The following is a 21,372-nucleotide window of genomic DNA, read 5'->3' on the forward strand; positions in this document are numbered from 1 at the left end:
TAATATACCGTTACTTTACATAAGACACGCCTTCATGTTCAGTCAGTCAGTCTTGTTAACAGCTGTGTTGCTAGTTAGTACGTGTTTCTGTATGTCACCAGAGTTTTTACCATAACGTCTGTAGTGTGAGAAAACACGGAAGAGACCGTAGATGAGTAATTGTGAATAAAGGATTTGTTTGCAACAGAGCTTAACAAACCCAGGTATTTTACAAAGTACGTACAGTTACAGGACAGGGATTTTGTGTGTGTGTGTGTGTGTGTGCATGTGCGTGTGTTTCATGCATAGCTAACTCTGTGTGGCAGTGACTGTTCTTCAGTAGTGGTAGATTAGATGTGTTTGATTTAATATCATCAGATCACTTGGAGAGGAGCAAACACATCTGACTGCAGCCTGATCGTTGTGACAACCTCACCTTCAATGTGCGAAAGTAGTGAGAGCGGGAAAAAAAAGCACTGTCTCACATTAGATTTTTATTTATTTATTTTTTGCCAGACATTTCAACTCATCATTACAGGAAAACTAAGGTTGCAACTTAAAGGTTAACCATATCTATGTTACATTAAATGTCCCAGTCAGTCATACCAGTAACCCGAAAGCTCTGAGGAGTTCTCTAAAGCCTGAATAAACTAAATCATCAGGGTTTTCTTGGCAAAGTTAGAGGTTGAAATTTCCAACTTCTGACCTCTGAGCGTTCCAAGTGAGTAGGTGTGTTTGGGGCTGAAACAGCTACATGGCCCACTTACTAGCTTCATGACTTAACAAATCTATCTTGTCAGTCCATGATCCGCCTCCTTCGCCCCTTTGGCCCAGGGGTGGAAGCCCCCAAAAAATGCTAAGTTACCATTTAGCGTGCTATGAAATGTTACATAATCAAGTCCATATTGACATATTTTAACATAAAATTATATTCAGAATAGATTTCACTGTATGATAGTATGTATTATTTTAAATATATACAGGCAAATATACTTTATATTACCTATATACAGTACAACTTTACATTGAAGTGATGGTTTACCATTAGGAATGTGTGCTCATGGGTGCTGCATTGTTGTGTGACGTCAGACAACTGTTTCTTCATGAAGTATGCATAAATGGATTTGCCATTTTATAAGTAGGATCTCTGGCTGTGAGTGGTGCTCGATTGTACTTTTCGAGTAGGAGGCTGGACATTTTTTAGCTCTGATTTGTCTGAAATGCATCATAAGAGACTGTAAATTTATAATAAAGCCAGTCTTGGAGTTTGAAAGACATGGGCATTAACCAGACATGAGGGTTCAAACAAACCTTGCTGTTTGTTTCATTGTGGAAAATGAAGGATTCAGTGTGTTCTGTGAAAGTTTATGTCAGGATAACTCAACCCCTGCTGCCTCTGCCCTGGTAGAAAGCCTGTGAGGGTAAAAAACAGATTGAAGGTATTGAACCAAGTGTAAAACCGAAAATGCAGCTCTGTTTACTTTTAGGTTTTATCTGAAAGCAAAATGCTTGTTTTAGCAATATTCACTCTAATTGTCTATGCATGGTTATACTGCTCTCTCTCTCTCTCTCTCTCTCTCTCTCTCTCTCTCTCACTCACACACACACACACACACACACACACACACACACACACACACACACACACAGATACAGATACAGATACAGAAACACACATCCAGATGCCAGCACATCAGTGGGCTAGCCAGGTCATGTGTTAGCTGTGGTCAGGTCTAATTGGATCTCTGGCTCGTTTGGATTGGTGGGATCTGGCCCAATCAGCATGCAAAGCTCCCATGTGTCAGTGATTAATTACCTGCGTTCTCTTCAGTGCTAACGAGCTTAATCAACTCCTCCTGAAGGAGCTTTCCATTAACTTGCCGGGCCAAAGGTGGTGCTAAATTGACTCCCTCCCTACCCTCCTGCTCCCTGCTCTGTCTTAGTGGGCTCGCTGTTTCGGGCAAGTTTCCCTGTGTTGGTTTTTTAAAAAAAATTTTTAACCTCATTCATCTGCTCTTTTCATTACTTTGAAGTGTTTCACATCGGTTACTTACCAGTTACTCTGCAGACTCGATTTCATCTGCTGTTCTCCGTCTTCATCTCTGCCACTCTGTGTTAGGACAAGGCTTTTGGCTTGACTGACATGATGTGAGTGCTGCCGGAGCGTCAGATGTAACAGTGGGAGATTGAATCAGACAATTAATTGTATCTTCCTTGTGGTGCACACGTTGGCGTTAGCGATGGAGTGGTGCAGAATGCTTGAGGCAAACGCTGGTGTCTTGTGCTTTTAGAGGAGTATTTGTGTGTGTGTGTGTGTGTGTGTGTGTGTGTGTGTGTGTGTGTGTGTGTGTGTGTGTGTGTGTGTGTGTGTGTGTGTGTGTGTGTGTGGGATTGCTAGGCATTGCATGTCTGTGGGTGTATGTATGTGTGTTTGTATGAGAGTAAATGTGTTTGCAAGACAGAGAGATTAATTTGTTCTGATTAGACATTCAGTTGATGATTACATTTCAGTAACTAGTGGTGCAGAATTGAAAACATGATGGAGTCTTTTAGAAAAGATAATAGAAACTCTCTGGTGTTTTAATGGATTCTGATATCAGTGCGCTGTCGCATCTGGCTTATAGTGAGAGATCATATTGGGGGGAAAAATAATGCTGATGGTGAATATCTCTTGTAGCCTATGTCTGTAGAGCTTGAAGAATTAGTTAACAGTTATTATTAACTAATGTGTCTGTTTTGATATTCAGTTAATCATTTGTCAATTTGTAAGCAAAAATAACAAAACTTATGTGGTTTCCAGCTTCTCAAATGTAAAAATGTTTTAATTTTCTTTGTCTTCTATCAAGTAAAATCAATATTTTGGGGGGTTTGAGACTTGTTTGGACAGAGCAGAACATTCAAAGATATCACCTTGGTTCAGGGAAGTTTTGGCGGACATTTTCACTATTTTCTGACACTGAACAAATAACTCATTGAAAAAGAAATGATCATAGATGTATTAATGAACACAGTTGCTGCTTTATGCATGCATTATTAAAGTTCATGCTGTAAGATACAGAATATCTTGCTGAAAACAGACCAAGCAGCACTAAAGTGAAGCTCACCGAAAAAATGAAATTTTTCTGCAGCAGTAGCTCATGTTGACGTGTTTAAAAGCGGGCAGGTATTTTTTGTAACATAGGTCAATATGTCACAGAAGTCACAGGACTCTGATAGTTACTGGCTGCCGCTTAAAGTTAAACTGTCCCCAAATGTTTGTTTCAGCATCAAGCGGCTTGGAATGGCTGACGCAGCATTTTTTTCACCCATTTATCCATTAATTCATATTTGGCTTATTTGCTCATTTTGATGTGTAATTTCCAAAACATCAACAAAAACCCATTGTCCTCACAACAGCTCTACACGTTCCATGAACAAACAGAAGCAAGACGAAGAAAAATTTTTAATACCTGCCCCTTCTTTATTAATAACAGAAGCTGCTGTGGATACAGATACAAATGGCCAACCGGTCTATATTTATCCATATCTTTTCACGAATCATATTGCATTTAGCAATAACAACAGAGACAATCAATTACAGACATCTCAACATTACTGCTACTCAGAGAGTTTGTAATGGTCCTTTATTTTTTCTTTATACCTTCTTTTAAATTGAATAATATATGAGCTGCATTTGAAGTTATTATCTGGAGAATTCCACAGTTTGACTCCATATACTGAAACACACATCTGCTCTAATGTAGTGCCAGCATAACGACTTTTGAAATTAAACTTTCTTCTTTGATCCTCGTCGTTGGATCTTAATATGAACAATCTCTGTAGGTTTTCAGGTAATTATCTGTTTATGGTTTTAAACACGACTAATAATGTTTTTAAATCAACTAAATCTTTAAATTTCAACATGTGAGCTTATAAACAGTCTGTTAGGATGTCCTCTGACATTCACCATGTTAATAAGTCATATTGCTCTTTTCTGTAACACATGCAAAGGTTCAGTATCAGTCATATACATGTTGCCCCACACCTCAGTGCGATAACTTAAATATGGAAGAATAAGCAAAAAGTACTAAATACAGAAGCAGAAACCAATCCATTCCAGAGGCATGGCATGGCAGACCACTGCAGGCCGCACTTTTCCACTCCTGGGTGTGTTTTCAGCATTAAATATTTCATATTAATCATAAGTTATTAAGAGTCTTGGTTACATAGTAGCTGGTTATATGTGCTTCAGAGTAGGACAAAAGCTGTCTGTCATGTGTTTTGTGTTTTTCAGTTACATTTAACTGCATTAATCTGATCAGATAAATGTAAAGCACAGGTGTTCCCTTCAGTGCCCCAGCATGCCTGCAGGCATATTTGCACTTCATAATGGGGATAAATGGAAGGCATTCACAGAATAATTAGCTATTTCAGTGACAATTTGAAGTTTGGAGTAAGAACGTAAAACATTCAAATAGGGTGCAACACAAGGGACTTTAATTCCCTGAGTGACGACTGAATGCTGCCGCCTCCTCGAGTCTGTCAGCAGTGGGCTCACACCGCTGCCTTAGCCAAGTATAAGCAATATGGCACTCTGCCTCGTTCATTTCCTCAGCCAGTGATTGAGCCTATTTCTCCCTTTTTCATATTGATTTGCAAATGATGTCATTGTTAGTAAGTGTCATATCAACTTGATAAATCAGGATAAAGTTGACTCATTTAGACAGCATGTAAGCACATGGCTTAACTGCCAGCTGTCAGATAGGTCATGAGTAATGGATACTGTAACTGGTTGGGTGCTACATGTTGTCAAATAATAATAATCATTTACATTTAAACAAGAAATGACCTGCTAGAGGTTACAATATTTACCTCAGTGCATCACGGAGTGTAAGAAAGTGCAAGCAACATATTGAAAGTCTTGTTATTATCAGTAGTGGAGCTAAAATGTAATGTTCAACCTCCCATTAGAGTGAAAAATGAAAGGGGTTCATCCATTAGAAAGCATTGCAATTCTTAGTACATCTAATGGCAGTTTTTCCTGTAGACATTAGTATTTCTTGTGTCTTGTTTGATTTTATGGTGGTTGTAGAGAAAAGGTCAGAGGGCCATTACAACTCCAGAAATTCAAGCTGTCTGATTAAAGTAAACCTCTAATAAATGTAATGGAAACCCAGCCATTACTCATATAATACCTCGTCATGGACCAAAGTTGTTGATCAGTGATAAATTTGTGCCGACGGTGCTGTTTGTAAGTTGAGGTGAGTCACTTGTTTACGTCTTCTATGAGCAGTATGCATCATATAACCAAATATGCAAATATTTTGATGGCAGTCAGCATCACAATGCTGTTTCAAACTAATAACAGCTTTCTGCAGAGAACCGAGTAATGTATGTAGCGAGCCTTTTATAAGTAGCTAGAACATAATTTATGATTTGACTTGTGAGCTACTCACCAGGTGGAGAGGAAACGAGAAAACTGCCTTCCAGTGACTGCTGAGAGAGTCAGCGTATAATTATGTACTATATAGGTCTTGATACACTTTCCAGGCCATTGTTGTAATGGAGGGTTTTAAATGAAAAATCTAACGTCATGCAATTCCGGCTAAACCACATTCATCCACTTCCATGAAAAACATTTTGGAATTTAATGAATTTTTAGCCCACGTATTTTGTTGAACCGACAGTGCATTACTGAAAGGCAAAGTGGAAAAAGCAGGCACTATAAATAATGTCAGAAAATAACTTTGAACCAAGACATTCAGAACTCTGCTGGATCTGTAGAGCGCTGTGTTTATTGTGTAAACTAGTAGAAGCTTGTTTTAAATCTTGCTTTTCCCCTCTGGAGGTATCTGTCAGTTTGTGTGTGTGTGTGTGCGTGTGCATGTCTTTGTCAGTGATGAATGTGTTTGCCAGTTCTGACTGTGTTTTATCATATTTCTAAATTTGAAATGATAAAATCTTTGTGAATATATTCCTATAGACATTTCTGTACAAGCAATTACATTTTGATTTTGTGTGTGTGTGTGTGTGTGTGTGTGTGTGTGTGTGTGTGTGTGCGTGCGTGCGTGCGTGCGTGCGTGTGCGTGTGTGTGATGGGGTGATTCATCCAGTCCTAGAAATCCTTGTGTTGCGTGAGTGTTACAAAGAGGTGCCGGTTGTGTCCTGAGGTGTGTGGTTGGACCATTGTCACATGGGGTTGCTGCCAAGTGGCTTCTGGTACTTCTGTAAAGGTATCCAAACGTACCCAAAAGCTTCTTTGCTCTGGCCACCAGTTTGCGGCCCTTAGGTGCAGAACAAAATGACATTGGGATACATTTATACCTGCAGCCATTGCACCACTGAACAAAGCTAGCACAAGATGATGCACATGGCACTTTAAGCTTTGGAGTGAGTGGGTGAGTGTATGTGTGTATGTAGAAGCACTATTTCATGACATTCTAAGCTAAACAGTTGACTGTTGTGAAAAGCCAGACTCCACTGTCACTCCACAAAATCACTTTTTTTGTAGTGGAGTCTGGCTTTAATTTTTAATTTTTATTTTGTTCTCTTTTTTGTGGCATTTTTGCCTTTATTAGATAGGACAGCACGATAGTGTGAAAGGGGGAGAGAGAGGGGATGACATGTAGCAAAGGGCTGCGAGCTGGAATCAAACCCACTGCCGCTGCTTCAAGGACACTGCCTTCATACATGTGGCGCCTGCTCTATCCACTGAACCACTGGGCGCCCCAGTCTGGCTTTTAAGCAATACAACAACTTCATTTTCAAGGTGGAAATCACTGTCTGACATTAAGGTAAAGCTGTCAAAATATTGTTGCGTACACATTTATAATATCCTGTCTGTGTCTATAAGTACTCTATACAACCCTACAAAAACAACAACAAAAAAAAAACCCACTGAACTATCCTACTTCCACTGGCAATGATTTATTGCTGAAACAAAATAGGAATTTTTCACAAAATTAGGAACTACAATACTGGAGAAAAACACAATTATTAGCATATTTTCTTTCTTATCTCATATCTAATTGCTACTTCTGTATCTTGACCGTAATATATCAAAATTATTCAAGCTGTACTAATGGAAGACAAAACACATCAACTACAATTATGTTACAAGAGGCAAACTATTGACTTAATTTGTTTATTCCTGGGTTAGATTAAGCTATTATGTTTACACACACATCACAAAATCACCTCCTATTATCCTGAACTATTAATTATTGCCCACATAATGTAGTTTTACAGGCTGGCTGTATTTCAACTGTAGAATACAATTCATACCATTTAAAAATAATCGCCAATGAGTGTAATCAAGTAGATTTTCTTTTTATACTGTTTTTGCGGTTGCTGAACATATTTTATGGTCTCAAAAGCAGCCTTGTGCTCAGAAGATTGTCCTGTATAGAAGACGCTGCCATCATCGTCGCTCTACTGGCTGCTGTGGGAGTGAATCATATTTCAGCGCTTCTGAAATCATTTCCTCGACAAAAATAGCAGGAGTAATTCAATCAGAACATTATGGGATGTTTAAAATGAAGTGTACTGAATGAAGCTGAGAGAGAGACGTCGAAACAGGGTCATTGATAATTAAACAGCCGAATATGAGATTAATTAACACAGTGTGTGTGTTTGATTAGAAAGATGATGATGAAGCACGTTGGGCTCAGACTGAGGGGGGGATTGACAGCGGCAGTGCTCAGACTGCGAGCAGGAGAGATAGACAGAGGGAGGAAGATGAAAGGTGGAGAAAGACGAGTGTGATGAAGTGGAAAAAGCGGTGTTGGAGGGAACGATGTGTACACTGCCACTTTTGTGTGTGTTTTTATGTGTGTGTGTTTGTGAGCCCCTGCCTCTGTGACTTCTAAGGGTTCGCCTGCTTTCTCAAGCGAGACTCCTCTCTATCGCTCTCAGCCTTAACAGCCCCCCCCCCCCCCCCTTTCTTCTGTGTCTGCGTCTCTCTCTCACTCCGTCTCTTTACCCTCCAATCCTCTCCCACCAGGGCTTGTTGAGCAGTGGGCCGATATGTCGCTCTTCCTCTGCAAATCTAATTGGAGACAGGCTTTCATTGGCATGACATGAAGATGAGTTGCCAAATCCTTTCAGCCCTCCCGCTTCAGGCTCGCTCCCCTCAGCTCTCGTACAGTACCGCACACTGACGCAGCAGCTGCAGCCGCAGAGGCAGGCTCAGCACCGGCTACAGATCTAAGGAAGCGTCCGTGACCATCTGAGCAAAATCAAACGCACCCATTACTTACTGTCTTTATGGGTTTAAGTCATGCAGCAGCCCCTGACGCTTCACTGGCAGACATGTTTCATTTAAATGTGACACTGAGGGGGAGAGACGTCAGCACCTTTGGGATCAATCTGTGAAAAAATAGAAAAGTTTGTGGTTCTGTTTACACAAATGAGTCTGTGCATTAACATACTGTGTATTTCCGTCATCCACCGGGCCTCCAGCGAGTTCACTGAGAGTGTGGAGTCACCGTCTTCACTGGAGGTTGAACTCATAGGCAGCACTGCGGTACCTCAGGGAGCGGGAATGAGACACAGAGGTTTGTGTTACTAAGCTAGCTCTCTGGTGCTATATCTGCACAAAGGTTGAATAAAGCCTCCCAAGTGATTCACTCCTCCACCAGCCTTTTTTTTTTTGGGGGGGGGGGGCTAATTCACACAGCTATCTGTTGCAGATTCAGTGCCACTACACCTAGACTATTTTAAGATTCCTGTGCTGAGGCTCGAACACCAAAGTGTGTTTGATGTTAGTCAAGATGAGAGAGAATCAGTGGGAAGAAACAAGAGGGGAAGTGTGATTAGTGATGTAAAGAAACAAAGACTAAACTGACAATAATACATTAATTGGTCGTGACCTGCCACTGAAAAACTCTCTGTGGAATTTACCTGTGCGCTGTCATCTTAATAATAAACGCAATTTTTAAAGAAGGGATAAAAAAAAGTAACTACCTATGTGCCTATGTGCTTTATTGATGGAAATAAAAATAAAAAAATTGACAGCAAACATAACCTTATTTTTAAAGGGATGATTCAGATTTTTTGATGTGGGGTTGTATTGGGTACCCACAGTAGATGTCGGTTGGCACGCCCCCCCCAATTTGGAGAGGTGGCAGTAGTGCCATCATGAAAGCTAACCATGAAAGCTAAACAATATACAGATTTGAAAGGGCCAGCAGCAAAATGTAATTTAGCCACCTTAAAACATCAGTAACAGCTTAAGTGACAGTTTATACTGAAAGTATTTACAGTGCTTTACCTTAATGTAAGATAGCTGACTCCAACAGGGAAGCTGATAACGGCTTCAGTTCCCCATCTATGCACTGGTCAAAGCTACCAGACTTACTTTAAGCTCACTGAACACAGAAGCTGGTGGTTTACCGCTGCTTTGATTAGTTACTTAGTTAGTGTTATTTGTGACTTTGCTGAATTCAAACTAACCCTTAAAAACACCAAAGTCACACAATAAGGCAACAAACTAACTGATTGAGGCAGCAGTAGACCAGCAGCTCCTGTGTTCAGCAATGTTCAATTACTGCTTTTTTCAGTGGAGTCTGGCTTTAAGGAGAGCAATACAACAACTTCATTTCCCTGTTGAAATTTTTTTTTTGTGACGTTCAAAAATGAAAAAAAAGAAGAAGAAAAATAGTGTACTCTTAAACTGATAATGATTTTCTTTTAAGTGGCTAGAGTACATATTGTTGCTGCTGCCCTCATCCACAACAGCACATTGCTTAGCTTTCATGTCAGACTTCTCCAGTCTGGGGGCGTGCTGACCACCATCTACTGTATTTAGCACACTGACCAAAGATAAATGCTGCATACAACCCCTGCTCAAAAGCTCTGAACTATCCCTGTAACACAAGGTTAAAAAAGTCCCATCAGACATTAAAGCCAGACTGCTAAAGTTCCTCTGCAGAAGCTCTAAAAGGCAAGGTAAGAAAAACAAATTTTCCAGCAATGTTGGCCAAAAGTTTATCTCCTTTGTATGAGATATTATCTCTTACATATGATATGTAGGAGATAATATCTTACAAAAAAACAATTGACAAAAAGACAAAAAAAATTGTTTGTTTTTCTCTTATTTCTGGGCACTTTTTTATAGTTGTAAGATTTGGGGAAGTTCATACTCCAGCCAATGTTTTGTGTTTTTTTTTCTGATAGTGTTACTGTAAAGGCTCAGCAAGAAAAGGTTTGAACCTGAAAGCATGAATCTGAGACCAGGTAGGTAAAATATAAAGTCAAGGTTTACTTGAGGTCGAAAACAGGCAAAAAAAAATAAAAAATTCAAGCAGGCGGAGAAAATGGCAGGAACACTGAGGCAGAAGCACAATAGACGATCTGGCGGGGACTGAGTGCAGGTGGGTCTGTAGATATGCTATTCAGACGATGAGGTCAGATGATGGGGAATGGCAGGAACACAGGGGTTACTGCAGGGCAGGTGTGAGTGGCAGGAACTGGAGTTACACAGAAAAGCAGACAAGGAAAATATCAGACCAGGAATTGACCGACATTGTACCAGTCACATTTGTCTTCTATATGGATTATAACCCAGCTTGTATTTTTATGATTCTTGATAACATGTTTATATTTTTTGGTGTTGCATATATTTTGGATATGCAATTTATTAATAATGATGTCAAATATTTACACACTGTATATTGCCACTCTTCCCTGCTCTGTACTGCAACTGCTGAGCAACAGTTTCCCTCTGGATAAATAAAATTGTATCTTAACTTATGAAATGGTGAAGTTTCCCGGGACATACAGCTTTGCTTTACACCCTCTTTTAGCATATGATGTATCTATCAAGTGTATCTTTTTAAAAGATACTTCTCTTAAAACGACTCAGCTTTAAACTTTTTCAGTTTTGTTACGTGAGCTTAATCAGCTTCTTAGCTGTCTGATGAAATCTGCCATTGATAGTCAGTTGCAGTCCAGAAATGAAAAAAATGCTTTAGTCTACTACTGTCTGAAATCAAGGACAAATTGGTAAAAATATAACATATCATTTCGAATGTGAAATCTGCAGCCATTATTGCAATTTTGAGAGGGTAGCAACAGTAACAAAGGCCTAGGACACATGCTGTGTCTTTTCCCGCCTGGGAAAAATGTTAGATCAGGCCAGCTGTCAAGTGGACGGATGCAGGTTCAGCCTGACGTTGCTAAGCGAACCACAAATACTGCGCTCAGAGCTGAGCATTGTTTTTTAAGTGTATATTGAACAATTGTCCGTCGGACCGATGTAAAAGCCATGGGAGCCATGCACCAAAATGATCTTTTCCATATTTCCAAAGATTCATATTTTCAAAAGAAATGACAGATAGTTGGCTTTGATTGGTTGTGCCTCTTCACGACATGCGGTGTGCATGCTATAAGTTAAACCTTGTTTATCTCAAGTTGCAGCTATCGTGCCCTGAAGAAAAGGTGCTTGGGAGCAGTTGCATGCTTTGACAGTGTCCCTCTCACTTTTGAGTGGGCCTTCTGTACACCTCCATCATAGACTGTAAATTATGAGCAGAGCTACAGTGATGGCAACTTATTGGTTTTGTGGACTCCTGTTTTGAATTTAATATTTTGCATTTAACTGAGTGAGCGGATCTTTTTGTAGTGTTTTAGGTTTTTCTTCATATTTTAGAACACAGATTGGCTCATAAAGAAAACTGCAGAGAGCACAAAATTTTGCAGAAAGCGTCAGTTTTGTTTGTTGGCTGTGTGTTGCTGCTGGCTCCAGCATCTCACAGCAGCTGACACTATACACTCCAAAATTAGACATAGGCCGTGCGCTTTTACGCACGGTGCCACAATTGCTTCAATAAGAGGATCGGCCAGGATTTGATGGCTATTAACGTTCTGTATTTGGCTTCACATCCACGCAGGTTGGCTGTTACACATAGATCCCAGGTTTTAACGGTGAAATTGTTTTTTATTAAGGCAACCATTATGGGAGAATCCTGAGCTCTATCAGAACTGTTTTATTTCAAAATCCGATATAAGCTCACAACCCTCTTGATTCCCCCCTCTGACTATACATTTCGCCCATAATATCACCCAATATCAATACAATATTATTCAAAAAGCTTTGAAGAGTGAAAAATTGCGCCTATTTAAAACACAGGTTTCAATGGCGTTAAATAGCACCACTGTAACCACCTTTGGCAATTAGTGCTGGTCTTTGTGAATTAGATGGCATTTGCAGCGAGGTTTATTTGCAAAGGAAGGGGACAATATTGCACCGAATTTTTGAATATTTCCTAATTTACATAGATGGAAATTTGGACAGGCACACCCAGGATGCTGTCTGCTTTGCAGTGCACTTTGCATGCATTTCACCCTTTGCGGGTGTGGATATGGCCCAATGAGTCTATCTTTTGTTGTGGTTTATTCTGAAAAAAAAAAAAAGAATAGTAGAAAAAGAAACATACAACAACTAGAGAGGCATGGTCATACCCGTCCATCCTGCGGTCCCTCCGGCCATTTTCAGCACTGTCTAACCAAGTCTGACAACACAAATTACAAAATGTAGCCCACCTCACAGAAAGTAACTTCCAGCTTATAGAGAGGAGACACAAAAACAGAGCTCGGTTAAAATTAGGTGACAAACCTCCTTCTTGTGCTCACAGCTGAGCAGTGTGTGATGTGAAACGACAGGCAGGAAAGCGAGCAGGCAGGGAAATGGGCAGCTCCGGTAATGACACACACAGACTTCGCCCTGCAGGACACTTCACACCTGTGTGATATGAACTAATCGAAGCTGCAGGACATTATGTAAAAACAGGACAGAGAGGAAAAGGATAGGGCGAGGGTGGGGGTCAAGAGACAGAGAGAGGGAGGGAAAAAAATGACACTAATGCCATGTGAATAAAGAACAGAAATTAAATAGGGGTGATTAGGATATAAAAGAGAAAGTGGAATGAGATGATGATTAGCTGTAATCTAAGAAGGAGAGAATGAAGTAAGTAGTGCCCTCACGATCCCCTTTGAATGGCAGGTTCGGCCTCACAAGTGATTACACCTCTCTGAGCCCGCTTTTAGAAAGAAAGACTCAGGAGAGAGCGATAACAAGACAAAGAGGGAGTTTAGGGGGCTGAAGGAGAAATAGATACTGTGTGAGTAAGTGAGAGGAAATGAAAAAAGCAAGATTTAGAACGGCAGAGCAACAGTGATGGAAAAGAGGGTTGCTATCTGTTGCTCGACATGTTAAAGAGAGAAAATGTATGAAGTTGAGCAGAGAAAAATCAATTCACCCAAATAAAAAAATATATATATTTACCCAGTTGCCCCCAGTGGTTTCTGGTCATGCAGAGAGTTGTTGTTTGATTTGTCCAACTTTTCAGATATCTGCTTCTCAGATTTCAGCTGCCACTCAAATACAAGGGATGTTGAGAGCATCAGAGAATTACATATAAATAATTTATCACTAACATGTCTCTCCAAAAACACTGTCCTGGTTAGCCTCGATAATTTAAAGAAGAAATTAGATTTTAACTACTTTCTGCAGAAGCAGCTAAGAATTCAAAGAATTGATATGTGATTCTTTTTCCTTTTCTTTATTAATGCAATGTGATGTTTAAATGTATATAATGTACATAATTGCTTGTTGAATTGTATAATTTATGTGTTTGACCCCAGTAAGACTAGCAAATGCTAGGGCAATAGCTAAAGAGTCGACCAACACCCAGCAAACCTCTCATAGACAAAAAATATAAGAAACCAAGAAGAAGGTTTAAATTTTTCTCTATTACTTGGATTTCTCATATTTTATTTTTCCAATTAACTAATTAAAAGATACATAAAAGTTTAAATTTAGCTTTAAATCCTGTCATCCTCACTGCCAGTATCAATTCTGGTGGAGAAATGCTAAATGCATTAATAAATACAAAAATGTAGTCAAATTTGAATGTATTCAATCCGACACCAGGTTCAGACAGGAGGCAGAGGTGCACAAAGTACTTCCTGCTTCCTTCTGGCGCCAACGTTAACCTGTTGACTGTTCAGACAAGACACACTGTGCCACTGAGCTCCGTCGCCAGTTAGCAATCTGCAGTGATAGTTTCTGCGTCTGGTCTATTTATTCTGCGAGTCTCCAGCAAATTTGGCAAGAAAACATAATGTACACACACTATGTTACCCTAGGTACACACACACACACACACACACACACACACACACACACACACACACACTAATTTCGTTTCCTCCAAGAAAAACTCACTACTATCGACATGGTCCTTATGTTGACTATTGACAGTATGTTCTGTCAGTTATCCCAGACATTTTTTTTTCTGGGAAGAGATGTTGTAGTTGAAATTTTTAATTTAACTTTTTTGTGCTGAGAGCATATCAAACCAAAGTCCTCTCACCTCCACTTTAAAATAGAAAGGAGATAGAAACTCAAAATTGTGGCAAATAAAACCAAAACTCAGAAAAAAGAAAAAACAATATATTTGTCTTTTTTTATGTGAACCAACCCTTTAAAGGAGAAGGGTGGCATTACATGATATTTTTACATGCATTCAATAAAGCTCCAGAAAAGACCAAAACGACCTTGTCCACATGTATGTTTTTTTTAAACATACCTGCCTGGTCTATGCAACCCAACAAGGTAATTTGTTCCTGATATGATGCAAATCTTTAAATATATGGTAATAAATATGTCATTTACCTTTAAAAAGGGCTTAATTTGTGTTTTTTAATAGTCTTTGAGGGTTTGTGTGCGCATCGTTATGGAAAAATGACGAGATGCACAGATAGAATAATAATGTCAGGTTAAAGTACGTGTAGCGCAATTCATTTAAAAGCATGTTGAAGCAGAAATGCTCAAACAGTGATGGAAGTGTGAGGTGAGAGGTGAATTGTGTATTAGCTGTCATTCATGCGAGAATACCTTCATTACCTTCCTGAGAAGAGCGGAGTGTATTTACTGTCACAGTGTAGGTAAAATGTCAGGTTTTAGTCTACACACACATGCACACACAACCCCCCCCATTTGCTGCCAATCGCTCCACCGTCACTTGACACAGCGATGTTATTACCTCATTACAGTGAAAAGTAGGTAACTGATCATTTCTGTCCCTGTGGGTAAAAGTGGAGGACGGGGGGAGATGGGCTTTGATGTAGAGCTGAGTTAGCACACTTAACTCGAGCAGTGCTCAGCCTCCTGTGTGACTAATATGTATGACCGATTGCACATGTGGATGGATATGTGTAGTCCACGTATGTTTACGGCTGCATCTGAACATGAAACATACAGACTGAAGCGATGCATGCAGCTGAAGGTTGTTTGGGGGGGCACATGTACACAATCACTGAAGAGTGAACTTTAGCCTTTAATTGTAAATTAATGTTCAAAACAAGTGGAGTGAGGTAATTGATTAAAAAGCATTTATTGTTACGATGCTGTTATGAACACGGTCCCTGATTTCACCTAGATTTTAATGACATTCTGAATGGAAACAAAAGAAAAAGAAAACAAATATGATGGATTCAGATTAGAGAATTAATACCACTGTCACTGCATTTAATAATGAGCTGATAGCCTAGCTTAGCATGGAGACTAAAGGTGGGGGGGGCAGCTAGCCCAATTCTCTCCAAAGTTAACATTAATTAATTATGCCTGCCAGCATCTCTAAATCTCATTAATTAACTTGTTGTATCTCTTCGTTTGACCAGAGGCCTGTACTACAAAGCAGGATTTGAGGTTAGTGTGGTAACTTCGGGGTTAACGCTGGGTTTTCATTACAACAAAGTAGGGCTGCACAAATAATCAAACATTCTTGGTAAGTTCAGACCCCAGCGAAAATCCCAACATCAGCATTTTAATAATCTTGAAGTAGAAAATGCAACATTATTATTCCCACTAAAATCGTGACTCATTTAGCAATGGCAATATTTTTTTTTAATTTCTTGTAATATTGTTATTTTTTCTCATACTGTGCAGCCCTACTGCAAAGCTGGTTCTCATTCAGTGGGATTAATAACTGTGGTAACTTATGCTAAATAGCCGACTTAAGGTTATCTTCAGGGAATCAGATCAAAACCTGTCATGACCCTAAAGACTGGCCAGTCAGATCACTGGAAAAAAAATGTCCGACCAGGATAAAAGTGCAGATGGACAGTTACAAAGTATATATTTTTATAGGTCAGCACAATCATTTTATTGTTCCAAGCTTTGTATTTCTACTGTTGTTTTTAAAGCAATTTAAAGCTTCTAACAAACAGAGAGATCGTTTACAACCTGAAAATATTAATGATGATTTCAGTTGCATTTTTAATTATGCAAAGCTGATTTTATCCCTGGAGTGATAGCTGACAGTGTGGCTATTTTTAAACTCTGATTCCATCACTGCAGCTCAGATTAACATGAGACACCTATGTGATGATCACTGGAAAGAAAACGATTATCTTTATTAGAAAAATAATCAGCCCACTGTTAATTGGTGCCTGTCATTATAAAGCACCATTTCAGATATACCTCATCAGGCATTAACTGCATTCTCATTCTCTTTGGTAGCAGAAACAGTTTAAGTGGTTTTGTGTGACATATTGAGAGAAGTTTCTTCATCATCCAGCTAAACAGCAAAAAATACTCACTCTATACTGAAGTCATAATAACACCTACATGTATTCTATGCTTTGGCCTCCTTTAATACTTCTAGTGTTTCTACATCTTCTTATTCTGTTGTGAGATTACAGGGCTGTCGTTTCGTTTCACTCTGATGAATATGACTTTTTGCTATCCCTAAAATGTAACATTGTTGTAGATAATAAGTATCACTGTCTCATCTCACGTCATATAAAGTGCTTCATTCGTTGTTCTGATGATGTGACCCATAGTTAACAACGCTGCCTCTTTCACATGAAGGTGCTCGAGGCTGGATAGGGAAATCCAGAGTTATCTGAGCCACTTGCTAACCAGCTTAATGACGCCAATTTCCCAGACAGCCATTGAGAGGGTTTGTAAAGCCAGATAACAAGATGTTTAACTGGCTTCATACTGCAGGCCCCCGTGCATAAATAGAAATCTAACTCTTTGTGATTTTACAGCCCCATACCAAAATCATTACTTTGGAGATGTTATAATGTGTATTACTAGCCATGGTGGTGGCATGGCTCTGGCTATGGTAGTGTTGGTCCACTACTACTTTCGGTTCAGACTGAAATATCTCAACATATATTGGATGAGAGGCTGTTATATTCTGTAAAGCAATCTTGTTCCCCAGAGGTTGTATACTAATAACTTTTGTTTCCTCCTGACTTTTCCCCGAGCATCACCATGAGGTTTGCAGTCTGGGTTTTGAGTGAAATCTCTTAGCAGCGTTTGGATGGATAGCTATTACATTTGGAAGGCTACAGGCATTCTTACCTCCCAGAGGATAAACTGTAATGTGCAGGAACGCCAGCAGACTAGGCATATGTCAGCCTAACTAGGGGCAGGTCCAAGGCAAGCCTGAGCCAGCCCTAACTATAAGCTTTATCAAAGAGGAAAGTCTTAAGTATACTAAATGTGGACATGGTGTCTTCCTCCTTGACTAAAAGAAGAGCATGGTAGCTGAAGGTTCTGGCTTCCATCCTACTTTTGGAGATTTAAGGAACCCCGAGTAACCGCCATTTTCAGAGCATAGTGCTCTGTTAGGATTTTTCTCTCTCTTTTTCCTATACATAATTTTGTCATCTACTGTAATCTAATTGTTCTTTACTACATCTACTGCACGTCTGTCCGTCCTGGAAGTGGGATCCCCATCAGTCGTTCTTTCTGAAGTTTCTACCATTTTTTTCCCCATTATAGGGGGTTTTGTTGGGGGAGTTTTTCCTTAGTCAATGTGAGGATCTAAGGACAGAGGGATGTCATATGCTGTAAAGACCTCTGACGCGGGTGTGATTTGTGATAATGAGCTTTAGAAATAAAATTCACTTAACTTGACTTAATGACTCAGGTAAAGCCTTAACTTGTATTAACATCATCAGGTCAAAATGTATTCTATGTTTTGGTTTTGACAAACTACTTTGAGCTTAATGCAGACTCTAAACTAAGACATTAGACATGGTTAACCTGCTAAACATCAGAATGTTAACATTTTCATTATAGCGTGCTGACATTAGCGTTTAGCACAAAGAACTGCTGTGGCTATTTTCAGCCTCACTCAGTAGCTAAAACATGGCTGTAGACGCCTCACTTTGGACAGAGCCAGTTAGCTGTTTGCCTGTTTCTTGCCTTTATGCTCAGTTAGGCTAAATACGACCAGCAGGCGAATTTGCGAATCCTCTTACTGAGCAATAGACATCATTTAAACATCATCTCCCAGCTTTAGGCCTGTTATACATCAAGATTTATGGGCTACATATAGCCCGATTTTTGGCCATATTTTAAAAGAATCCTCAACTATATTAAAAATACACGAAAACCTGAAAATGATAATGATAATAACAATAATAATAGCTTGGATTTATATAGCGCCTTTAATGGGACCTAAGGACACTTTACAAGTACACTACATGATGATTAACAAAAGAACTACATACCCTGGCGTTCACATCATGAATGTTTATTTTTTTGTCATATACACAAATTCTGTTTACTCTTTCATCTAGGCTCAGACTTGAAGTCTACTAATCGTTCACATTTTAACCTTGAATAGCCAAAATGTAAACAGTTATGTATTAAGACATTTATGTATTAAACGTCTTTTCAATGGCTTAGTGGGCTAGGATGGTGAAGGAATGGCCAACCTTACTCTGCTTACGCTGCCTCTGTTTGGCATAACCTGACATGTTTATTCCAACCCTAACTAGTCCGTGTCCTGTTGCCTAAACTAAACCAATCCAACCAGTGAAGGCAATGAGAGGTAGTCAGTCATAGTTAGAGTAAGGCGGGTCATTCCTCACCATTCTAGGATTCACAAATTTGCATTCTGCAACCCTGCATGTAACACACAAACATGAGAGTGGTGTCAGTCTTCTTATTTGGCTCAATTCCCAAAATGTTAGACTATTTAATGTAAACACCTACTTGACCTCCTGAGCAATGTCGACTATGAATCAGTGAAGCAGTGTCCATTTTTGGGCCTGACCCAACACCTCTGGTCATCTCAGTCACCTTTTAACAGAATATTTCACTGTGGATACACAGAGGACCCCAGACATGATGCTGTTCTCATTACAGCGCCTCTGCCACGTCGCCTCCAGTCACTAACACTTGTGAATAATCCGTCTTGACTTCTGTGTCGCGATGAGTTGCTTGGCAGTTTTACATGGGTGACTGACCTGCCCTTGACCAAACCATGGCACCAGATTTCTGGAGTGCCAAGAGCTCTTCTTACTTTGTCGCTTCCTCCTCTCTCCTTAGAAAAAAAATGTTTTGACAGAGATGTCTGTCCACACATTTGGTACCCTACATTCAATATCACTGAACCAGGTGGCCCTCTTACCTGTTGTACTCTCTGCAGCATACTAAATGTGCTATCATAGCTTTGATAGGGCTCCTTGATAATGAATGAGTCACCCTGTCTGTGTCTGAATATTCATAACTAGTGGAAAAGCATCCTTTGACACTGCACACAAGTAAAACACTCTGATTAAAATATCGTAAATCCAGTAGGTGAATGGAAAATCTGTCATTCCGTTACATATTCTTTCATGCATTTACAGCAGACACAGACGGAGCACAACTCCGAGCAATAAACAGGACTACATTAGTTCCTGAGGCTTGCAGTAGCTGGACACACTCCACAATCATCTGTGCCCTACCTTCCAGTCCTCTCTCATGCTGCATGACTCATGACCTTGTTTGCTGATTGGCTCCTTGTCTGTGGTTTCCAGGACGACAACTCCATGTTTTTCCAGTTTGGTCCGTCCATCGAGCAGCAGGCCTCTGTCATGTTGAACATCATGGAGGAGTATGACTGGTACATCTTCTCCATAGTCACCACGTACTACCCCGGCCACCAGGACTTTGTCAACAAGGTAAATAAAACTATATTTAGAAACTTTGATAAAGATGTACTGTACAGCATGCACTGTACACACCTGCCTATGGGAATATAGCAGTAGGTGTGTATGCACTATCTATATACATGATATACCACTTAGTAATAGGGCTGGGCAATATGAATACTGCAAGATTTTAAGACTTTATTGTGATGCTTGATATTTTATCTTGATGTTTTGAAATCTCGTCTGAACTACTGCAGACTACTAAAATACAAAATTATTAAATGAACTACAGTTGCTATTGAGTTAAATGAAGTAGCTACTGTCAGCTTTATGAAAGCTTATGAAATACTGCCGCAATTAATTTAAATAAAATACTGTCATTATTAAGTAAATTAAAGCAGAACCATTGGTGCTTTTACTTTGGAGCAGTCTCAGGCCAGAAGTGTAGATTTTTTTGCTGTGAACTAGAAGCTTACGGTCTATTTCTAGCACCTTAAATGTGAAATGTATTCACTGTGAGCAAACAAACTAGCAGTCTCCGCTCCATATTTTACTAATATTAACTAGTTACACTGGTGCTCCATGATTATAAAATGCAACTAAATAGTAGCAATCTGAAGCCCTGCAGATACAAAAATACATGCATCACCTGCTCAAACAGTGTGTCTTCTTGTGTGTGTGAGACAGAGATCACCAAAATGCGGAAGAAAGCCTCATGCCATTGCCTTAAAATATTATAAGACAATGTATACTTAATGCTTGCAATGTTGCAATTTTAAATTTCCCACATGAAACAAACCGCAATACATCAAACGTATTCCATATATCTCCCACCCTTATTTGGGAAAAGGTTGAAAATTATTAAGAATATTTTCCGCTAACTGAGATAAATGTATGCTAAGATAAATGTATTCCTTTGATGAAAGCTGACTCCTGAAGCAGCAGGATACTTATTATACAGCTAATGGCCGTAAACTTTCTCAACCGTGGATTCAAATGAGAGATTCACTTCGGCTCTGGGTCCCAGTCACATTAGGTATCATTACTCTTGTCTTTTGGAGACCCATTATAAGAGGCCTGACAAATACTGTAGTTTTCATATTGTTTTCCTGTCCTTTGATAAGATGTGTGTCTTATCTACATCCTTTTTCTTTATTCTGGTATTAAGCGAGGACTGTGTACAAGTGATGAAATAATCCTAACAAAAAGCAACTATTTCTGCGGACACGATTGTCTGGGTTTAAACCATAATTTCAAGCTTTTAAAAATGATAAGGTTTGGCGGAGTCTGATGTAAGTGGGTAGTGAGTTCCATTTTCTGATTGCTTTAATGGAAAAGGCAGATTGGCCGAGCATGTCTTTTTGAATGCAGTCACTCAGTGAGGCTTCAGCCTCCTTATCTCCAGGGCTTAGAACAGACTCTTTAAAGGGGATGGTATGAGATCCTGAATAACTTTAAACATCAGACACA

At 39.5% G+C, this 21,372-nt stretch overlaps 1 protein-coding gene across 1 annotated transcript in view; it reads left to right on the plus strand.

Annotated features, from left to right (window-relative positions):
* grin2bb (glutamate receptor, ionotropic, N-methyl D-aspartate 2B, genome duplicate b) overlaps positions 1–21,372 on the plus strand; it is a 121,095-nt gene that overhangs the window by 48,172 nt on the left and 51,551 nt on the right. Inside the window, exon 5 of the mRNA XM_042485841.1 lies at positions 19,789–19,932. Coding sequence (XP_042341775.1) covers positions 19,789–19,932 — 144 coding nt within the window. The remainder of the gene's footprint in view (positions 1–19,788; positions 19,933–21,372) is intronic.

Source organism: Plectropomus leopardus, chromosome 4, assembly GCF_008729295.1.
Source record: "Plectropomus leopardus isolate mb chromosome 4, YSFRI_Pleo_2.0, whole genome shotgun sequence".
NCBI classification, from domain to species: domain Eukaryota; kingdom Metazoa; phylum Chordata; class Actinopteri; order Perciformes; family Serranidae; genus Plectropomus; species Plectropomus leopardus.